The 20,732-nt window shown below is 49.6% G+C and overlaps 1 protein-coding gene across 5 annotated transcripts; it reads right to left on the reverse strand.

Annotated features, from left to right (window-relative positions):
* Positions 1-236: 236 nt before the first annotated feature.
* Positions 237-20,351, reverse strand: STX5 (syntaxin 5). 5 transcript variants are annotated; one of them, XM_032357087.1, is made up of 11 exons: positions 20,225-20,349; positions 19,284-19,527; positions 17,340-17,410; positions 17,116-17,171; positions 16,929-16,999; positions 13,463-13,579; positions 13,322-13,378; positions 13,069-13,150; positions 12,284-12,390; positions 12,002-12,123; positions 237-991 (listed from the first exon to the last, which is right to left on the reverse strand). In XM_032357087.1, exons 2-11 carry the CDS (start codon positions 19,506-19,508, stop codon positions 832-834), a joined length of 1,068 nt encoding a protein of 355 aa, XP_032212978.1. In that variant the 5' UTR covers positions 19,509-19,527; positions 20,225-20,349; the 3' UTR covers positions 237-831. The 5 variants fall into 5 exon arrangements, with proteins under 5 accessions (XP_032212978.1, XP_032212983.1, XP_032212981.1 ...); XM_032357092.1 differs by having other exon boundaries at positions 19,284-19,442; positions 20,225-20,308; XM_032357090.1 differs by lacking the exon at positions 20,225-20,349 and adding an exon at positions 19,912-20,111.
* Between the last annotated feature and the right edge of the window lie 381 nt (positions 20,352-20,732).

A 20,732-nucleotide genomic window follows, 5' to 3' on the forward strand; every position in this document is an offset into this window, starting at 1 on the left:
GATCAGGGCCCCATTCTGGGGTTGTGCTTCCCCCTCTGGAGGGAAGTTTCCAGGCTCATGAAGTGCTGCTGCTCCCCGGGTGTTCCCTGCCCGGAGGCAGCTGTGTGCACAGGGCCCAAAGCTTGGCCCTCAGAGCCATCAGCCCAGCCTTTCAGTTCTGGTACCAGGCAGTGCACTCACTCCACTGGCTGCGAAGGCCCTTCGACGCTCCCACCCAGAAATGACGACATGGCTAGTGAGGCTGACAGTCTTGCTGTAATTGGGAGAAAATGGGCTGCAGCGCGTTTGGCAGATTGAGTCACCAGCAGCCAAAGTTGGGGTTGTGCAGGCAGCTGAGGGGCTCAGGGCCCCCTGCCTCACATGGTGGAGAGAGGAAGAAGAAAGAGGTCAAATTCTAACCCAGATGGGAAAGTTGGTCCCGGGGGGCGGCTTCACTTCCTCTCCTCCCTCTCAGGAAGGTGGGGAAGGCCATCATCTCCCCTTGCTGCCCAAGTTTCCTTTGGAAGAGGCTGGGGAGTTTCTAAAAATCTCCTACCTAGTGGAGACAACCTCCCCGACCGGCCCCCCAGTTGGCCTCTGCTCCCTTCCAGCCACTTCACAGGAGAGTACAAATCCAGAACTGTGTGTTTCGAGGGCCTGAGGGTGGTGAGGGGAGGACAGGGTGGCCAGAGGCAAAGGGGCAGGGGGCAGGGGCAGTGGCCATTCTCAGCAGTTCCAGGGAAACAGGGCCTTTCTCCCAAGCACCCTGCACAAGGCTCAGTGACAGCACTGGCCACCTGCCCTCCCAAAGGGGTTCCAAACCCCGGTGGAGTGCCTCAGAGCGGAGAAGGTTCAGGCAAGGAAGACCACAAAGATGATGAAGAAGACAATGAGGATAAGGAAGATTTTGACCATGAGCCACCGGTTTGAGGTGACCGACTGGAAGTACTTGAGGATCTCTGAATGGGCGGCCTCAACATCCAGCTGGGCTCCGAGCACGTTCTCGTCGATTCTGGGGGTAGGGCGGAAGAAGAGGAAACAGAAGACCACGATTAAAAAGACTGCTGTTGAAGGAGATTTACCAACATGGAAAGAGGGTCACGATAATGTGGGAGTGAGAAGTATTTCCATACAGTACGATCCCATTTTTGTGTATATATGCTTGTATATAGAAAAAGCTCTGGAGGGTAGTGGGGATGAGGCTTGGCTCTGGTGTGAAGATCAGCTCTGCAACTTATTAGCTTGTGATCCTGAGCCGGTCATTTAATTTAACCTCCAGACTCATTTCCTTCCACTGCAAAGGAGGGAAAATGAGAATGAACCCAACGCTGCATCTGGGGTTGTTGTCGGCCTCAAATGGTTAACAAAATGCCCAGCCCACACTAAAAGCCCCCCAAATGTCAGCTATGATAAATCTTTGCTTGTCAGTGTTTATTGATTTTTGTCTAATAAGTAACACTGCATTTGTAATATGGGAGAAAATGCTCACAGACCCCTGTAGTCAGGAAATCCTGGTTCTGAGTGAGACAGGAAGAAAAACTTAATGATACGGAGAGGAAGTCAGGAGATAGGAAAAGCCCTACTATTAGGAGAACATGTTTCTCCCAGGAACATCCATCTCTTGAGAGGCGCCCGAGGAAAAGAAAACATTTCTTGGCTACCCGGCATAGGCAACAATCCTGAGAACCCAATACAAACCCCGGCTTTTGCAAAGGGAGGCCCCGGAAGCAGAGACTGCGGTGAGCTGTGAGGACAGAGAAGCGGGAGCCTGATAATGCAGTTGGAACAAGGAAAGCAAAGCCTGGGCCAGCGGCTGCAAGCCCCAGGTCCCCAGAAGGTAGTCATGAGGCCTGCGAACTACTCTGTCCAAGCGTAGGAGCCCAAGGGTGCCTGGCTGGCTCGGTCAGAAGACCATGCCTTTCTGGGGGCACCTGGGTGATTCAGTCTGTTGAGCTTCTGACTTTTCGTTGCGGTTCAGGTCATGATCTCCAGGTCCTGGGGTCGAGCCCCAGGTCAGGCTCCATGCTCAGTGGTGTGTCTGCTGGGATTCTTTCTCTCCCTCTGCCCCCCTCTGCTCGCATTCTCTCTCTCATGAATACATCTTTTTTTTTTTTTTTTAAGGTTTTATTTATTTGAGAGAGATCGCAGGGGGAGAGGGAGAGAGAGAATCTGAAGCAGATGCCCCCTCAGTGTGGAGCCCGATGCAGGGCTTGATCTCACAACACAAGATCATGACCAGAGCTGAAATCAAAGAGTCAGACACTTAACTGAGTGACCCAGGTGCCCCAAATAAATATATCTTAAAAAAAAAAAAAAAAAAAAAGGAAGAGCATGCGACTCTTGATGTTGGGGTCATGAGTTCGAGCCCCATGTTAGATAGAGATTACTTAAATAAGTAAATAAACTTTAAAAAAGGCCCAAATACAGGAGTCTAGACTGTACGTGATGCCCTATTTGTGTCCGAGTGGCTAACTGAAGTATCAGGTTTCCTACCTTTGGACTGTCATTTCATTTCTCATTATGGGTACAACTGACATTTCATATCCAAGAAAGCTCATCTTGGCAATCATGAATGGCTTTGCTTAACAAAAACGTATACACAGTAAATGCAGTCTTAAAGAAAGTCTTTAAGTCAGAGTCCATGAATGTAAACTAATGGGAAAGGGGCACCTGGGTGGCTCAGTGGGTTAAAGCCCTCTGCCTTCGGCTCGGGTCATGATCTCAGGGTCCTGGGATTGAGCCCCGCATCAGGCTCTCTGCTTGGCAGGGAGCCTGCTTTCTCTTCTCTCTCTCTCTGCCTGCCTCTCTGCCTACTTGTCATCTGTCTGTCAAATTAAAAAATAATAATAAAAAAAAATAAAATAATGGGAGGGAGCTCTGGGGAGGGAATTAGGGGTCCGTGGGACACTCAGAGATAGTAGTGGGGAGCAGAAGACAGATATGAGGGCCCACAAATGTGGCCTGAAAAGGAGAAGGATGAAGAAAACAGGGAAAAAGTTAGCACGGTGAGGAGGCTGAAGGAATGTCTTACGGAAAGAAAGTAAAACTATAGAGGGAAGGAATCAAGCATTAAGAAGCTGGAGTCTGGAAGGGACGCCTGGGTGGCTCAGTTGGTTGAGCAGCTGCCTTCGGCTCGGGTCATGATCTCAGCGTCCTGGGATCGAGTCCCGCATCGGGCTCCTTGCTTGGCAGGGAGCCTGCTTCTCCCTCTGCCTCTGCCTGCCATTCTGTCTGCCTGTGCTCGCTCGCTCTCTCTCTCTCTGATAAATAAATAAAATCTTAAAAAAAAAAAAGAAGAAGCTGGAGTCTCAGGGTGCCTAGGTGGCACAGTCAGTTAGGTGTCCAACTCCTGACTTCTGCTCAGGTCATGATCTCAGGGTTGTGAGACTGAGCCCCAAACTGGGCTCCCCACTCAGCCTGGAGTCTGCTTGTCTCTTGCCCTCCCCCTCAGCACCTCCCTATCTCCCCTGCCCTTGTGCATGTGTGACCTCTTTCTAATAAATCAATCTTAAAACAAACAAACAAACAAAAAAAAGAGCTGGAGTTTGACTGACCAGCAAGGATACATGCTCAGAGTGATGGAGAGGCATGAAAACCCAGAGGATGAGAAAGCTGAGTTTAAGTCAGGGAAGACAACAAAAGGGAGGTTGAATGGAGAAGGACGGTAAGCCCAGGAACTGGAAAGACTATCTGACCGTGATTAGGAAAACTGGAATTTTAGCTTTCGGAGTGTCAATTTCCCAAAGGCTTCATAATGATTGATAGGAGTTGGGTCATATTCAGAGGATATGGAAGCTACTTTTAAGGAGCTCCATGTTGGGACACCTGGGTGCTCAGTGGGTTAAGCGTCTGCTTTTGGCTCAAGTAAGGATCCCAGGACCCTAGGACAGAGTCCTATATTGGGCTCCTTGCTCAGCAGGAAGCCTGCTTCTCCCTCTGCCTGCAGCTCCCTCTGCTTGTGCTCTCTCAAATATACAAAATTAAAAAAAAAAAAAAAAAAAAAAAAAAAGGAGCTCCACGTGGCCAGCTTTAGAAAATCTGAGTCTATAATGAAAAACGATGATGGCTGGGGGCGCCTGGGTGGCTCAGTGCGTTAAGCCTCTGCCTTTGGCTCAGGTCATGATCCCAGGGTCCTGGGATCCAGCCCTGCATCGGGCTCAGCGGGGAGACTGCTTCCCTTCCTCTCTCTCTGCCTGCCTCTCTGCCTACTTGTGATCTGTTGGTCAAATAAATAAAATCTTTAAAAAAAATTTAAGGGCGCCTGGGTGGCTCAGTGGGTTAAGCCGCTGCCTTCGGCTCAGGTCATGATCTCAGAGTCCTGGGATCGAGTCCCACATCGGGCTCTCTGCTCAGCGGAGAGCCTGCTTCCCTCTCTCTCTCTCTCTGGCTGCCTCTCCGTCTACTTGTGATTTCTCTCTGTCAAATTAATAAATAAAATCTTTAAAAATAAATAAATAAATAAATAAATAAATAAAATTTAAAAAGAAAAAAGAGAAAACGGTGATGGTAATGGATTACAGTACATCGGATACGAAAAAGAAATCCATTATTCCCAGTAATGTTTAAAGAGAGAAGGCTCCTGTTTTACAGAAGGGTGCAGCTAGTAAATGTAGAAAGGATGAATTAGAGGGGTGCCTCGGTGGTTCAGTGGGTTAAAGCCTCTGCCTTGGGCTCCTGTCATGATCCCAGGGTCCTGGGATCAAGCCCCGCACTGGGCTCTCTGCTCAGCAGAAAGCCTGCTTCCCTTTCTCTCTCTGCCTGCCTCTCTGCCTAATTGTGATCTTTGTCAAATAAGTAAATAAAATCTTTAAAAAAAAAAAAAAAAAAGAAGGGATGAATTAGAAAACTGCCACTTGGTCTCACACACAGTCACGCCTGTATCAGGCAAGGACTATCATGGGTCTAGGGAGGCGGACGTTCACAGGCATTCGAAGCGCCACTCTACAGATGACTTAGCCAGATGCTCACTGCATTAAACAAGTGACCAAACTTGCCAACGCCAATAAAGGAATAACCTCATCAAGTGCCCACTGGTAATAATCAGCTATGTAGCTGGCTAACAGTCTATAACCTAGATCCAATCATGAGGCAACACTGAGCTAACACACATGCAGGACCTTCTACAAGAGGCACTGGCCTCCTCCAAGAAAAGTCAGTGTCACGAGAAGCAAAACAGAAGGCAGACTAAAGAGACATATCAAATGCCACATGTGACCACTGCCTGGGTCTTAAATTCAAGGAAAAAAAGCTATAAGCACTTGTTTTTAGAACAGCTGGGGAAATTTCAGTATGGACTAAACAGTGGGTAATGACAGAGAATTGTTTGTCATCTTAGGTATGATAGTGGCACTGTGGCTGTTCAGGAGAAAACCAATTCTGGAAGGGTGCCTGCTGAAGTCTTTAGGGATAAAAATTTCATGATCTTTGCACTTTCCGATGGTTCAGAGGAACAAAAAGGAGGGAAAGCAAATGTGAGAAAATATTAAGTGGGCAAATCTGAGTGAAAGGAACATAGTGTTCATTTGTATGATCCTTCCAACTTTTCTACTAGTTAGAAATCCTGTAAGTTACAAATTGGGGTGCAAAGCGAAACAATGGAGTAACCGGTCAGCAGTTTTCATACCTCAGAAAAAAAATAAGAATCACGTGTTGAGCATTCCCAAAATGCAGATTCTCATGTCTCATTCAGAAAGTTTAGAATGGAGCCCAGGAATCTACATATTGAAGACCTTTGGACTAAATCAGTGGTTTCTTTTTTTTTTTTTTTTTTTAAACACATCGTGCTTCTTTCTTTCTTTCTTTTTTTATTTTATTTTTATTTTTATTTTTTTTTAAAGATTTTATTTATTTATTTGATAGAGAGAGATCACAAGTAGTCAGAGAAGCAGGCAGAGAGAGAGAGGAGGAAGCAGGTTCCCTGCTGAGCAGAGAGCCCGACGTGGGGCTCGATCCCAGGACCCTGAGACCATGACCCGAGCCGAAGGCAGAGGCTTTAACCCACTGAGCCACCCAGGCGCCCCTCTTTTTTTTTTTTTAAAGATTTTATTTATTTATTTGACAGATCACAAGTAAGCAGAGAGGCAGGCAGAGAGAGAGAAAGGAAGAAGCAGGCTCCCCACTGAGTAGAGAGCCCAATGCGGGACTCGATCCCAGGACCCTCAGATCATGACCTGAGCCGAAGGCAGAGGCTTTAACCCACTGAGCCACCCAGGCACCCCTAAATCAATGGTTTCTAAAAAGGGTGTTCAAATCCAGATCCACTGGCATGCAGGAAGCAAAGAGAAGAATGTCTATTTAAAAAATTTCATCCTTGGGTGGCTCATTCAGTCAAGCGTCTGCCATTGGCTCAGGTCATGATCTCCGGATCCTGAGATAGAGCCCAGCATCAGGCTCCCTGCTCAGAGGGGAGCCTACTTCTCCCTCTCCCTCTGCCGCTCCCCTGACTCATGTGCACACACGAGCACATTCTCTCTCTCGCAAATAAAATCTTTTTTTTTTTTTTTAAAGATTTTTTATTATTATTTTTTTATTTGTCATAGAGAGAGAAGCGAGAGCAAGCACAGGCAGACAGAGTGGCAGGCAGAGGCAGAGGGAGAAGCAGGCTCCCTGCCAAGCAAGGAGCCTGATGTGGGACTCGATCCCAGGACGCTGGGATCATGACCTGAGCCGAAGGCAGCTGCTTAACCAACTGAGCCACGCAGGCGTCCCTCTCGCAAATAAAATCTTAAAAAAATAAACAAATACAATAAAAAAAAATTCATCTTTTCAAAATCTCCATTTCTTGTACACACAGTTGCCCACAATTTTTCTCTTTTGTTATTTCCCTTTTGTGTTTCAATCCCCTGTAAAACTGCTTCTGAGCCATCCAACAGAAGTTGCTGCGCTGATCCAATCAATCCCAGCCCCGCAGTCCCCTGGATACCCTGGAGCCTCACCTCATACCTCCTTTTTCAGGGGCACCGAGAAATATCCACTCCTTTCGTCCTAAAATCCCCACCACCTCAGCTTCTAAGGACACATTTCTCCCCGCTTTCTTTTGTCGTCTTTCTTAGCCGTCTTCCTCAGCCTCCTGGGCAAATCCTTCCCCCTTCTCCCAGGACTCCTGGAGCCACAGGGATCTGTCTTGTCCTTTTTCTCACTTTACCCCTGTCTCGGGGTAGTCTCATCTATGTCCTCGGTTTCACCAGGAGGCCATTGACTCCCCCAAGTCCTTATCTCTAGCCCAGCCCTCTCTGCTGAGCCTCAGGCCACACAGCAAATGCCATTTGGAGGGCCCAGGGAGTCTGACAGTCAGCGTGTCCCGAACAAAGCTCGTTCCCCTCCCCCAGCATCCATCTACTTCTCCCTGAGTTCTCTCCCTGAGAATGTGGCACACAGGTCCTTTGTGATCTGGCCCTGCCTCTCCAGCTTCCTCCCTCCCCACTCCGCCTGCCTGCCTGCCTGCCGTGTGCACTAAGTCTGCATTCCTGGAAGCCACCCAAGCCCTTTTTCATTTCTCAGCTGTTCTGGAATGGCCTTTCCTTTCCTTTGGCTGGCATTCCTCCTCAGGACTTAGTTTGCTATCTTTTATTTCTAGGAGAGGTACCTGGCCTGAGTTCCCTTACCTCCTTCTCTCTCTGCCCTTACCATACTGAAGTGTAACTGTCAGTGCATGTTTCTCCTACTAGACACGAGCGCCGCAAGGACCGGAATGGTCTTTCGCCCTCCTATCCCCAGATCCAGCAGGACTAGCTCAGAGCAGCACCAGATGTTTGCTAAACATGAACACTAACACTGAAAGACTCTTTCAAGGAAGACTAGAATGTAAGGTTGCATGCAGATGCAGAGAATGTTAGCTAGTTTTTTTTCAGATTTTACTTATTTATTTGAGAGCAGTCAAGAATGAGACAGATCACAGAGGGAGAGGAAGAAGGAGAAGCAGACTCACCAACTAAGCATGGAGCCCTATGCGGGGCTCGATCCCAGGACTCTGAGATCACGACGTGAACTGAAGGCAGATGCTTGACTGAGCCACTCAGGTGCCCCTAATGTTAACTATTTAAAACACATAAAGGATGCAGAAAGAACCTAAGTAACTTTTTTTTTTTTTTTTTAAGATTTTACTAATTTATCCATCAGGGAGAGAGCACAAGCAGGGGGAGCGGCAGGCAGAGGGAGAAGCAGGCTCCCTGTTGAGCAAGGAGCCCCATGCGGGACTTGATCCCAGGATCCCGGGATCATGATCCAAGCTGAAGGCAGATGCCCAAATGACTAAGCTACCCAGGCGTCCCAAACCCAAGTATCTTTTATGATTCCATTTCACAGAACCTATATCAATATTCTAATATACAAAGTACATCACAGCCTGAGGAGCTACGGTGTTTACGGAACCAACCCAGTAAGGAGTTCCCTAGGTCTCAGCTGAACCAGGGAAGAATCAGTCTTCTGAAGCCTCTTGATTCCAGGACCATGATGGCTAGACTCGTAGCACCTTATAAAGGGCTGGTACTATAGTCGATGAATAAATAAACAAACAAACATCCTTTAAGTAGCGGTTGTCAAACTCCACCCCATCCCACATCTCGTCCCCCGCCCTCCGCTCTGAGCGCTCCCTCCTACTGAACGGAGAACACTGAACCAGTCTGAGGAATCGGGCACAGTCTGAGTCAATAACAGCCAAACGTCTCCTAAACGTCATGAGAGATATAGATATACAGATGCGAGAAACTCCGAGAACCCCAGGAAAGGGAAGTTAAAAGAAAACGACATCAAGAGACATAATAGTCAACTGCTGAAAATCAAAGACAAAACAAACCACACAAACAAAAAAACAAACATACAAAAAAACCTGAAAAGCAGCCAGAGAAAAACACATTACATACAAAGCTGAAGTCATCACCACCTTCTCATTAAGAACAAGGAAGACCAAAGCTCAGTAGAGTGATACAGCTGAAGTGCCTGAAGAGTGAACCTGAAAACCAACCCAGAATTCTATATCCAGGGAAAACATCCTTCAGGAATGAAGGTGCGGAGGGCCCCTGGGTGGCTCAGTGGGTTAAGCCTCTGCCTTTGGCTTGGGTCATGGTCTCAGGGTCCTGGGATCAAGGCCGCATCGGCGGACTCTCTGCTTAGCAGGGAGCCTGCTTCCCCCTCTCTCTCTCTTCCTGCTGCTTAAAAAAAAAAAAAATGCAATGACGTTTAGCTAAAATACCAACAAAAAAATTTTTGGTGGAATTTTGAAAAAAATTTCCATTGTTCAAAAGATGATAGAGAAAGAGGAACAAAAGGACAAAAAAAAAAAAAAAAAAAAAACCCAAAAAATCCAGGAAAAAAAGAGGAAGCAAATAGTAAAATGGTAAGCCTAAATCCAACCTTATTAAAAAGTACACTATTTTTTAAAAATTTATTTATTTGAGAGAGAGAGAGATCACAAGCAGGCAGAGGCAGGCAGAGAGAGAGAGAGAGAGGAAGCAGGCTCCCTGCCGAGCAGATAGCCCGATGTGGGGCTCCATCCCAGAACCCCGAGATCATGACCTGAGACTGAGCTACCCAGGCGCCCCCAAAAGTACACTATTTTTATGGAATCACAGAAGACTCTGAGTAGCCAAAGCAATCTTGAGAAAGAACACAGCTGGAGGCATCACACGCCCTGATTTCAACCTATGCCACAAAACTAGAGTGAGTCACCAGGACAGCCTGGTACGGGCGCAAATACAGACACACAGATCAACGCAACAGGAGAGAGCACCCAGACATAAATCCACGCGTATGTGATCAATTAATCAGAGGAGGCAAGAATATAAACGGGGAGGACAGTCTCAGTGACAAATGTGTGGGGCGACTGCACAGCTACATGTGGAGAGTGACCCTGGACCACTTTCTTTCACCACACGCAAAAATTAATTCACGATGGATAAAAAACTTGAATGCAAGACCTGAAATCATGAAAATTCTAGATGAGAACACAGGTGGCAGGTTCCTTGACATCACTTAGCAATATTTTTGGACCTGACTCCACAGGCAAGGGCCACAAAAGCAAAAATAACAAATGCGAGTACATCAAACTAAAAAGCTTTGGCACAGAGAAGAAACTATCAACAAAGTTCTTTCTTACTGAACAGGAGAAAAGGTTTCAAGTCATTTATCTGATATGGGGCAAACATCCAAAATATATAAAGACTGCATATAATCCAATAGCAAACCAACAGACAAACCAACAATCTAATTTAAAATTGGCAGGAAATCTGAAGAGACATTTTTCCAAAGAAGACATCCAAATGGCCAAGAAGCACATCAGATGCTCAACACTGCTCATGATCAGAGAAAAACAAATCCAAACCACAAAGAGATAGTCACCTCATACCTGTCAGAATGGCTATCATTAAAAACAAAACAGGGGAGATGCCTGGGTGGCTCAGTTGGTTGGACAACTGCCTTCGGCTCAGGTCATGATCCCGGAGTTCCGGGATCGAGTCCCGCATCGGGCTCCCAGCTGCATGGGGAGTCTGCTTCTCTCTCTGACCTTCTCCTCGCTCATGCTCTCTCTCTCTCTCAAATAAATAAATAAAATCTTTAAAAAACAAAACAAAACAGGGGCACCTAGGTGGCTCAGTGGGTTAAGCCTCTGTCTTTGGCTCGGGTCATGATCTCAGGGTCCTGGAATCAAGTCCTGCATCGGGCTCTCTGCTCAGCAGGGAGTCTGCTTCCCCCCCTCTCTCTCTGCCTGCCTCTCTACTTGTCATCTTGCTGCTCTCTGTCAAATAAAAATCTTAAAACAAAACGGGGGTACCTGGGTGGCTCAGTGGGTTAAGCCTCTGCCTTTGGCTTGGGTTGTGATCTCAGGGTCCTGGGATCGAGCCCCACATGTTGGGCTCTCTGTTCAGCAGGGAGCCTGCTCCCCTCTCTCTCTCTCTCTCTCTGCCTGCCTGTCTCCCTACTTGTGATTTCTGTCAAACAAATAAATAATATCTTAAAAAACTAAACAAAATAAAATAGCCAAAAAAAAAAAAAAATATATATATATATATATGTATGTATGTATGTGCTGGTGAGGATGTGGAGAAAAGGAACCTTTGTGCACTGTTAGTGGGAATGCAAACTGATACAGCGACTCTGGGAAACAGTACGGAGGTTCCTCAAAAAATTAAAAATATAGCTATCACATGATCCACATGATCCAGTAATTCCATTTCTGGGCATTTATCCAAAGAAAAAGAAAACACTAACTCAGAAAAATAATATGCACCCCAATGTTCGCTGCAGCATTATCTACAATAGCCAAAACACAGAAGTGTAGGAGTCCACTGATAGAATGGATTTTTTTTTTTTTTAAGATTTTATTTACTTATTTGACAGAGAGATAGAAAAGAAGCACAAACAGGCAGAGCGGCAGAAGCAGGCTCTCCGCTGAGCAGGGAGCCCGATGCTGGGCTCCATCCCAGGACCACCTGAGCCAAAGGCAGCCTGAGCCACCCAGGTGCCCCATGATCCCTTTCTTAACACGTCATCCCACCATAATTCTCCACGTGTATCTTATCACTACCTGAAAATTTCTTGTCAACTCTTTTATTTACTTATTTTTTAAGATTTTATTTATTTATTTGACAAACAGAGATCACAAGTAGGCAGAGAGGCAGGCAGAGAGAGAGAGGAGGAAGCAGGCTCCCTGCTGAGCAGAGAGCCCGACACGGGGCTCGATCCCAGGACCCTGAGATCATGACCTGAGCCGAAGGCAGCGGCTTAACCCACTGAGCCACCCAGGTGCCCCTTGTCAACTCTTTTAAACAGCTGTGCTCACCCACCCTCCTGAATCTCACCCCTACGCTATAGAGATGTCATGGTTCTACTCATCGGTGTATCCTCAGCACGTAGAACAGCACCTGACCAGAAATACACACTCCATGAACACTTGTGGAAGGAACCCCGTGGGTAGGCCGGATTCCCTCTACTCTTTCGAAGGGCAACAAGCTGTCCCTGGGGGCCTTTAGGATGTCATCCCACAGGAACAGAAGGCTCTTCTGCCCGGGGTAAAAGAGAGTCTCACCTCTGAATGGTTTCTTCCTGCTCCTTAACCATGTGTGCCAACTGCTGAAAGATGGAGCCCAGCTCGACAATTGTGGACTCGATGTTCTGCATGGTGTCTGCCCGGCTCTGGATGTAGGAATCCTTCAGGGGAGAGACAGCACCCATGAACTCTAGGAGCTTCCTCAGTGGAGGGCCTGCTTCTTCAGGACCCCTTCCCAGCGTGGCCACTCTACTCAACGCACGTTTCAAACACTTGCTAAGGATAGATGAGCATCTCCTCCCCAGTTCTGAGCCCAGATACCTGCTCATCAATGAGCTGCAGCTGCTGGCTGGTCCGAGAGTCCATCATGTCAATGGCCACATCCCCGGAGGCACGAGACTCTGCCCCCAAAACCACAGCACTGCCCCCTGGGAAAAGAAAGAAAAGGCACTTTGTAGTGCTTGAAAGCAGGTTCAAAGCCCACATGCTCTGGGTTTGAATCCCAGCGCAGGCACTTCCTAGCCTTGTGACCCTGGACAAGTCATTTAATCTCAATGGGCCTCAGTTTCCTCCCCTTTAAATGATGCATAATAAGGGGCGCCTCAGTGGCTCAGTGGGTTAAAGCCTCTGCCTTCGGATTGGGTCATGATCTCAGGGTCCTGGGATCCAGCCCCACATCAGGCTCTCTGCTCAGCGGGGAGTCTGCTTCCTCCTCTCTCTCTGTCTACTTGTGATCTCTGTCAGATAAATAAAATATTTTAAAAATAAATAAATAAATAAATAAATAAATAAATGACGCATAATAATAGTGGCTTTCTCTGAGGTGGTGGTGAAAATTAAATGACAGAATGTGAACGAATAATAAAAATGTTAGAGGCATTCTAGTGCACAGGACTGAAGGTAGCCCCGACAGTGAGAACGTGGGAGACTAAGTGTGGATCGTGAAAGCCAGCCGTGGGGTTTGACCTCTGAGAGAGAAATCCTGGCATCTCAAGGATGCCTGTCCATTCTACGCACACCCTGCCCTCGCGGGGTTACAGGATGCCATCACAGACACAGTAACTGAGTCTTACCCCTCAGGGCTCCCTGCATTGCTGGTGACTTACCCAGGTGGTTGGGGGCCAAGGGCAGGGCTGACACAGGTGCCCGGGAGAACTGTTCCCGCCGATTCCTCTGCTGCTTCAGGTTCTGGGGTTGGGGAAGAAATGCAAAGGTCCCGAGGCCTCTGGGAAGCAGGCATGTTAGAGAGACCCTCCTGTCGGCCTATGACACTGTTACCCGTACCCCTCCACTGCTCCTTCCCCATCTCCCCTGGGCCCTTACCCCGATTCCTATGCCTCCTACACAGATGCTTCTTACCTCTGTCCTCACTTCTAAAACTGATTTGAAGTCATTGGACATCGAGGCCAGTTTTGACTAGAACAAAAGGAGAGAGAGTTGGCCAAAGAAGACAGTCTCTTTCTCCCTTCTGCCTCCCCCTCCACCGACTCCAGGTCCCACCTGCAGGGAGACCACGATGGTGTTGGAATGGGTTTGCAGGTGCCGGCCGCTCTGACTGCCCTTGGCCCTCACAAAGTCCTGAAGCTGGGCAATTTGTTTATTGAGGCTGTTGATGTCCTACGGAGAGCCAAGAGAAAAACTGTTAACAAAGGGGTCCTTGGCCAACGTCTCTCCCTCATGGACAGCTCCAGTAAGGACGACAGCGTGGAAGTTACGAACGATGGGGAGGGTATTTCAAAGTCAGACCAGAAGGGGCTTCTGGGATGGTCCAAGCTCCGGACTTTGCTCCGGCTCAGTCTCTGCGGAGTAGAGCCAGAAGAGGCAAAATCTGGTCTCATCCATTTCGAAATAACTGACTTTACCCCCTTCACCCTCTGACTCAACTCTACCTCCAAGGCCAGACACGTGACCAGAGAACTACTTCGAAGGCCATGATCTCACACCTAGTGCACGCTGGCCAGCAGAGCACTGTACGGCAGTCAGGAAAAGGGAAGAGTCAAAGACTCCGTGTGTCCCGGAAGCATCAACAAAACGCCTCTTATACACAGAACTCCTTTCAAAAGTCATTATAGCAAAAGAGTAAAAGCTGTGACTTGTCCAAGGTCACACGTGATGAGGTAAAGTAGCACAGCCCGGCTTTCTACACCAGACCAAGGCATCCTCCGCTCCCCAATCTGGCTTGTCAAGACAGAGACAAAGGAGATGGCTGGGGAGTAGCAGAGAAAGTCTGCCCAGGGGATAAGGGGGAGGAGGAGAGAGAAGAGGTCAGGAAGAGTGCGTTCAAGGCACATACTGAAGACAAACTACATTAGGCAACTTCTAGAACTCCTCTAACAGTCCCCCCACTTAGCAATCCAGCCACAAGCACTCGAAAGCCACGGACGATATCCACAGCTGACTGGTCTGGCCCTTTGGAGCTGACACAACCTCCTTACAGCCCCACGTCCAAAACCGCACCCCACGGCTTCTCCCCATAAAATCTCGTCCCCCAGAGTTCTACCTCGGAAAAATGGTACCACTTCCCACGAAGGCATCCAGGCTGGAAGTTTCTAAGTCACATACTCATACCTCCTAAGCCCATCTCTCTGCCACAACACAACCACAGTCTACGGGTCACTTACCGGGCACCGAGCGCCTGTGTCTCTGTGCCACACAGCGCGCTAGGCAGCTTGCGACTTTCTTTGCCCTTACACTTACCACAGGAGACAACTCCCAACTCCCTGCCAAAATCTGTTCCCCCTTCTCCCTACTTTTCCCTTCTGGCAAATGGCACCACCAGTCGCCAGCTGCTCAGACCAGACGCAGGAGAGCCATCCCCATGTCCTCTCTTTCCCCTTAATCCATACGGAGCCTCTGCGGGAGCCCACAGAGAACCCGGCTGACTCCAACAGACGCTCCGAATCGGGCCGGTCACCTCCTTCCCTACGAAACCTGCCCTGGACCCTATTGTCACCTTCTCTTAACATTCGCCAAGAGCCTCCGAAGTGACTTCCCCTTGCAGCCTGCCCTCGCCCATTCACCCTCGACACAGCGAGCAGAGTGAGCTTTTGAACCAGAAACGGAGCACATCACTGCTCTGCTTAAAATCTTCCAAGAGTTTTCCACTAAATTTAGAACACAAGCCAAATTCCTTCCCTGGCGGACGCAGACGTCACAGGCTCTGGCCCTGCGCATTTCCCTGACCTCATCCCTCCCTGTCTCCTTCTCGTTCGTTACTGTAACCGCACTGCACTGGCCTTTGTGTTTATCAGATGCGCTAAGGTGGCCCACCCTTCAGAGCCTTTCCCTTTGCTAGTCCCACTTTCTGAAAAGTGCTCCCACCAGATCTTTGGAAGATGCTTTTTCTTCACCATTCGGGTCTCAATGCCCCTTCTCACGGGCCATCCTAGATCACCTCCATCTACTAAGACCTGAGCCGGAGGAACTCAATTTATTTCTTTAATAGGATTCACCACCCTGAAATTGTTTTTTCTATCTACTTGTCTAGTGTCTCTCCCTCTCACTCCCCTCCCCCCTCGCAAATAAATAAATAAATAAATAAGGAAGAAAGGAAAAGGAGGGAGAGAAGAGAGAAACCCCCCAGGGCAGGTACCGCACCTGTCCTGCTCCTGCTCACTGCTGAATCCCCCAGAACCAGGCAGCTATAGGTCACCCAATAATGTGACTCCAAAAATAAACAACTGAATTCCCACAACCACCCTCCGAGGTAGGTGCTGTGACCATCATAAGGGAACCGAAGCTCAGAGTAGTTAGATGGCTTACCCAACACTACACCATAGTTGGTGAACTTGGGATCTGAACTCTTCTATCTGAAACCAGGCAGTGGTTCTTCAAAGCCTATGCAAGAGCGACCCAGTAGATGGTGGCATCCTCTCTCTACTCCCCCACAAGGCACCTCGTGAACACGGCTGCCCCCGGACAGCAGCAGAACCTCCTCCCTAGCCTCTTTGCCCACCCGTGCCCCAGACTGGGTTTTTTCCCCCTTTATGGTCATTCAACTTCAAGTTTCATGCTCTTAACATTGTGCTGGGAGAGGAAGGAATCATAGCTGTACAGATTCTGCTATCCGGGGGGCTTCCAGATAGACTATGCTCCAGATTCTTAGTGTCCTTGTAACATCTGGCAGTCAGGGATTCCATGCTCCTTACCCAGGCCCACAAGGAGCTTCCCGACCAGCCACCGATCTACCCGCCCAGCCTCATCTCCTGTGACCAGCCAACCAGTCAACAAACACTGAGCACCTTCTCTACACCAGACACTAGTTCGGGCATTTGGGATACATCTGTGAACAAGCAGGAAGAAAAAAAAAAAAATCTCTGTTCTTGTGGCACTTACAGTTTTTTCTTTTCTTTATTTGGGGGTGGGGGGAAGAGGTAGATGGGAGGGAACAAAACCAATAAAGGTAAGTCAGTCAATGACAGAGAATGTTAGAAAGAATCCAGTGCTATCACCAGAAAAACAGAGCAAGGTAAGGAGATCACAGGTGCAAGCACTGATGTACTAACAGCACGCTCAGGGTAGGCCTCCCTGGGCAGGTAACAGCTCATCAAAGACTTCAACCTTCTCTGTTATAAGCTGGGCCACTGCACACACTGTTTCTTCTGTTGGAATGTTCTTCCACGGCCTGCAGGCAAGTCTTGAAACCAGTTCAGACTTCACTCCCTCTAGAAAATCTGCCCCAGGGTCCCCAGACCGTCTCATTCATCTTTTTGTAAGGTCTAGACCCCTTGCCTTCTCCTCACTGTAAGTCTGAGTTTGTGGGACTGGCTACCTTTTGGAGACAATAAGCCCTGAAGGCGGAAATCTTGCCTCGAGCTTTTGTACTGTGCTTTGTACACAGCTGATGGCCAACACACGAGCAGGATGTCTGGGGCTGGCTCTAGAAACTTGCTCTGGACCTCCGTGATAACGGCGACTCGCAGCGCGATCTGATGGGAACGCAGGATCCTGAGGGCCAGCAGCTCACCTGTTTGATGATGTAAGTCAGCTCCTCGATCTCCACCGCTTTATCATCGAAGAGGGACTTGCGCTTTGCCACTGCAGAGACAAAGGAGGCCACGACGGGGGAGGTCAGAGACCAGGCTCAGGGAGAACGGTTCCTCAGCCCTCTCTGGTTCACTGCCCCATCTCTGAAAGACCCCAAGAACACTCACAGATTGTCAGCTTCTCCAGCTTGGCAAATGTGTTGCTGAGGTCTTTCCCAATGCGCCTGGAAACGAGCATCAGTGAGGGCACCACGGGAAAGGGCAGGACAGGGCCTATTCCCACATTAGCTCCAGCAAAACTGATGCGGCCCTCCCTCACAGCCAAGGCCCCCCGAGGCAAGCCTACTGCTCCCGGACCCTGGAGCACCCCACCACGTAACCTCCCAACTTACTTGGCCATGAGGGTAAATTCACTGCGCTGCCGGACAGCACGCAGAGCCGGCTTGTTTGTCTGGATTCCATTCTGAAATACAACGTCAAGGAGTGACACTTTAGCTCCCCCTCCCCATTTCCAGCTCTCACTGCTTCTTAGGTATCAGCTACATTCTCCCAAGGACCTCCACCGGACGGTCCAAGTTTATCAGTAGCGGTCATTTAGAGCTCAGATCTGAACCTGGGCAAATCTTGACTCCACCACTTATTAGCTGGGGTTTGGGGGAAGTGACTTAAACCATTCTGAATCTGTTTTCTCTTGTGTAAAAAGAAGACAATCCACACACCTCCTGTTGTTGCTGCTAAAATTAAACAGCATGAGGGCCATAAAGTATTTTAGTTAGATGCCTCAGACATTGTAAGCACTAAATAAATGATAGGCACAATTACCATTTTAGTTCTCCAATCAGGAAATCAAAGAGGATAACTGGAAAGCTCTTGGAGATCATACAGAAAAGCAGTTGTTAAGACCTGAGCAGTAAAAATACTTGAAATTACAATCACTCAGGTCCTACTTTGATTCAGGATGTGTGGACTGAAAGGGAATCTAATTTATAAAAAAGCATTCCAAAGTAATTTTGGTAAAAACTACTTATCAAAAAAAACTGTTTTAGGGCCGCCTGGGTGACTAAGTCAGTTGACCCTCTGCCTTCAGCTCAGGTCATGATCTCAGGGTCCTGGGATCAAGCCCTACATCCAGCTTCCTGCTCAGCAGGGAGTCTGCCTCTCCCTCTGCCTCTGCCCCTCTGCCTCCCCCTGCCTGTGCTCTCTCGCTCGCTCACACTCTCTCTCTGTGTCAAATAAATAAATAAATAAATAAAAGCTTAAAAAAAAAAAAATGGGCGCCTGGGTGGCTCAGTGGGTTAAGCCGCTGCCTTCCGCTCAGGTCATGATCTCAGAGTCCTGGGATCGAGTCCCGCATCGGGCTCTCTGCTCAGCGGAGAGCCTGCTTCCCTCTCTCTCTCTCTGCCTGCCTCTCCATCTACTTGTGATTTCTCTCTGTCAAATAAATAAATAAAATCTTTAAAAAAAAAACAAAAAAACAAAAAAAGGCTTTCATTTGATAGATGTAAAAACTGAGGCCCAGGGGCATCAGTTGGCTAAACCTCTGACTCTCTCTCTTTTCTTAAAGATTAATTTTATTTGATTTTATTTGACAGATAGAGATCACAAGTATGCAGAGAGGCAGGCAGAGACAGAGTGGAGGAAGCAGGCTTGATGCAGGGGCTCGAGCCTGATGGGGGGGCTCCGGCCCAGGAACCTGAGATCATGACCTGAGCCAAAGGCAAAGGCTTAACCCAGTGAGCCACCCAGGCACCCCTAAATCTCTGACTCTCGATCGCAGTTCAGGTCTTGATCTCAGGGTTAGGAGTTCAAGCCGCACACTGGGATCCACACGGGACATGGAGCCTACTTTAAATCAAAAACAAAAAAGCCCTACACCTCCCCGCTCACCACCACCAGCACCCAGCCCCCGCCAAAAAAAACCCTGAGACCCAACTAGACTAAGTTCCCTGTGGCCACAGAGCAAATTTATGGTAGGACTACTCCGGAACTAGAACTCAAAGTCCCTGTCTCTGAGCTAAAGGCTCTTTCTAGAACGTGTTCCTTATCCACTCCAAATATACTGCAGCCACCTCTCATCCTGAAATATTCCTTGGAAGATTAGCAACTCCTACCCTCTGGGGGAATTTCTCACAGAACACTTTAGATACTTGCATCCAGATAGCTGACCCACCCCTTTTCTGTTGCTGAGTAGATCCTACAGCCCCTCCAAACCAGATCAGTTCTGCAACAGGTCACCATCCCCCACTCCCAAATTATGTCTATCAACAGTGCTGGAGCACAGCCTCTCCCAGATTTCGCTAAGGCTCACTGCTGCCTTTTCCACTCCTGGTCCTTACCTGACGGCTCTGCAGGGACTTGCAGGCGGACAGGAACTCCTGGGTCCGATCCCGGCAGGACATGGTGTTGGGAGGGGGAGGGACCAGGGCCACTGGGGGGGGCAGAGGGGCGATGTCGCTGCTGCTACTGCCAGCAGTTGCAGGGGACAGGACCTGTGTCTTTGAGAGACCCAGGTAGACACCCTGATCCGTGTTCTTAGACCCGTAGCGTTTCCGCGGGATCATTGAGACGCATAACCTCGGACTGTTGTGGAGGGGAGAGTGTCATTCCCCAGGCAGCCTCCTTCCCCACAAATCCCCCGCCCCCAACACACACACCCCAGTAAATCCTCGGGCCCCTTCTGCACTTGGCACGGACTTTCGCGCCCAAAGCCACCCGCAGATCCTGGGGCCGGCCCAAGGCGGACAGGTCCCCGCTCTCCGGCCCTAATGGTCCCGCTCCTCACACTCTACCAACTTGGCTCCGGGGGCCAGAGCGCGGGCCGGGGGCCTTGAAGCAGGACAGGACCAGAGGCAGGTCCGGTGGCACCGAGGCGCCAGCCCGGCCTGTGCAACTGCCCCAGGCCCTAACCGGGCCCTCTCGTATCCGCAGATCCCTTCGACTCCTGAGGGAGAAACGGTGACCGACCTCCCGAGAGGGACCCACTTCGGTGGGCGGAGGGGGGCGAAAAAAAATCTCTAGGTGTTTATTTGAAACAGGAAGTCCCACCCCCGCCCAAGTCCCGCCTTCTGGAGGACTGCAGCTACTGATTAGGTAATGCCGACGTCTTTCTCAACAGGGACTTCCCTGATTGGACGGCGAAGTATTCCCTCACCCCGAGCCGGGCCGGCAGGACTGGCCCGCTCGCTCCAGGTTCCCTTCCCCCCTCCCGTCTCCGCCCCCGGAAAGCCGCAGCCCGGAGCGGACACGACGGCCAGACCCCTTCTAGAGCGAGTTCTACCTCCTCTCTGCCTCCTGCCGCCGCCGCCGCTGCCACAGTCTCCCGGGTGGTTACCGCCTCCTCTCCAAGCGAGGTAGCCGCCGAAATCCGACCAGACTGGAAGCCGCCACGTCACCCACACGTAACCCCTCCCCCGGTGACGAGAGGGCGGTGCCACGCCTTTTGGAGCACAGGGACTCGAGAGACACGCCCCCCCACCCAAACGCAAGAGCGACTCCGCCCTCCCATTGGCTAGGCTGCCCGTGACCCCGCCCCCGAGGAACCAGAGCCGGGGCCCGGGAGGCAAGGCCAGCCCCAGGGGAGGAGCCTTAAAGAGCCCGCAGCCCCAGCGGAGAAGGTGCCCTGTGGGCCCGGAACGGGCAGCGGAGGCACTTGCACTCGGGCAGGTACACGTTAGAAATTTTATTCTCTGGAGGCTGGGGCAGACTGAGAGCAGGGCTGGGGTCACCCCTTCTCCGGCTCCTCCGGGATCCCCTCCCGGTTGCTCTTCTGTAACCCCAGCTTATGA

This window comes from Mustela erminea, chromosome 9 (assembly GCF_009829155.1).
Source record: "Mustela erminea isolate mMusErm1 chromosome 9, mMusErm1.Pri, whole genome shotgun sequence".
NCBI lineage: Eukaryota > Metazoa > Chordata > Mammalia > Carnivora > Mustelidae > Mustela > Mustela erminea.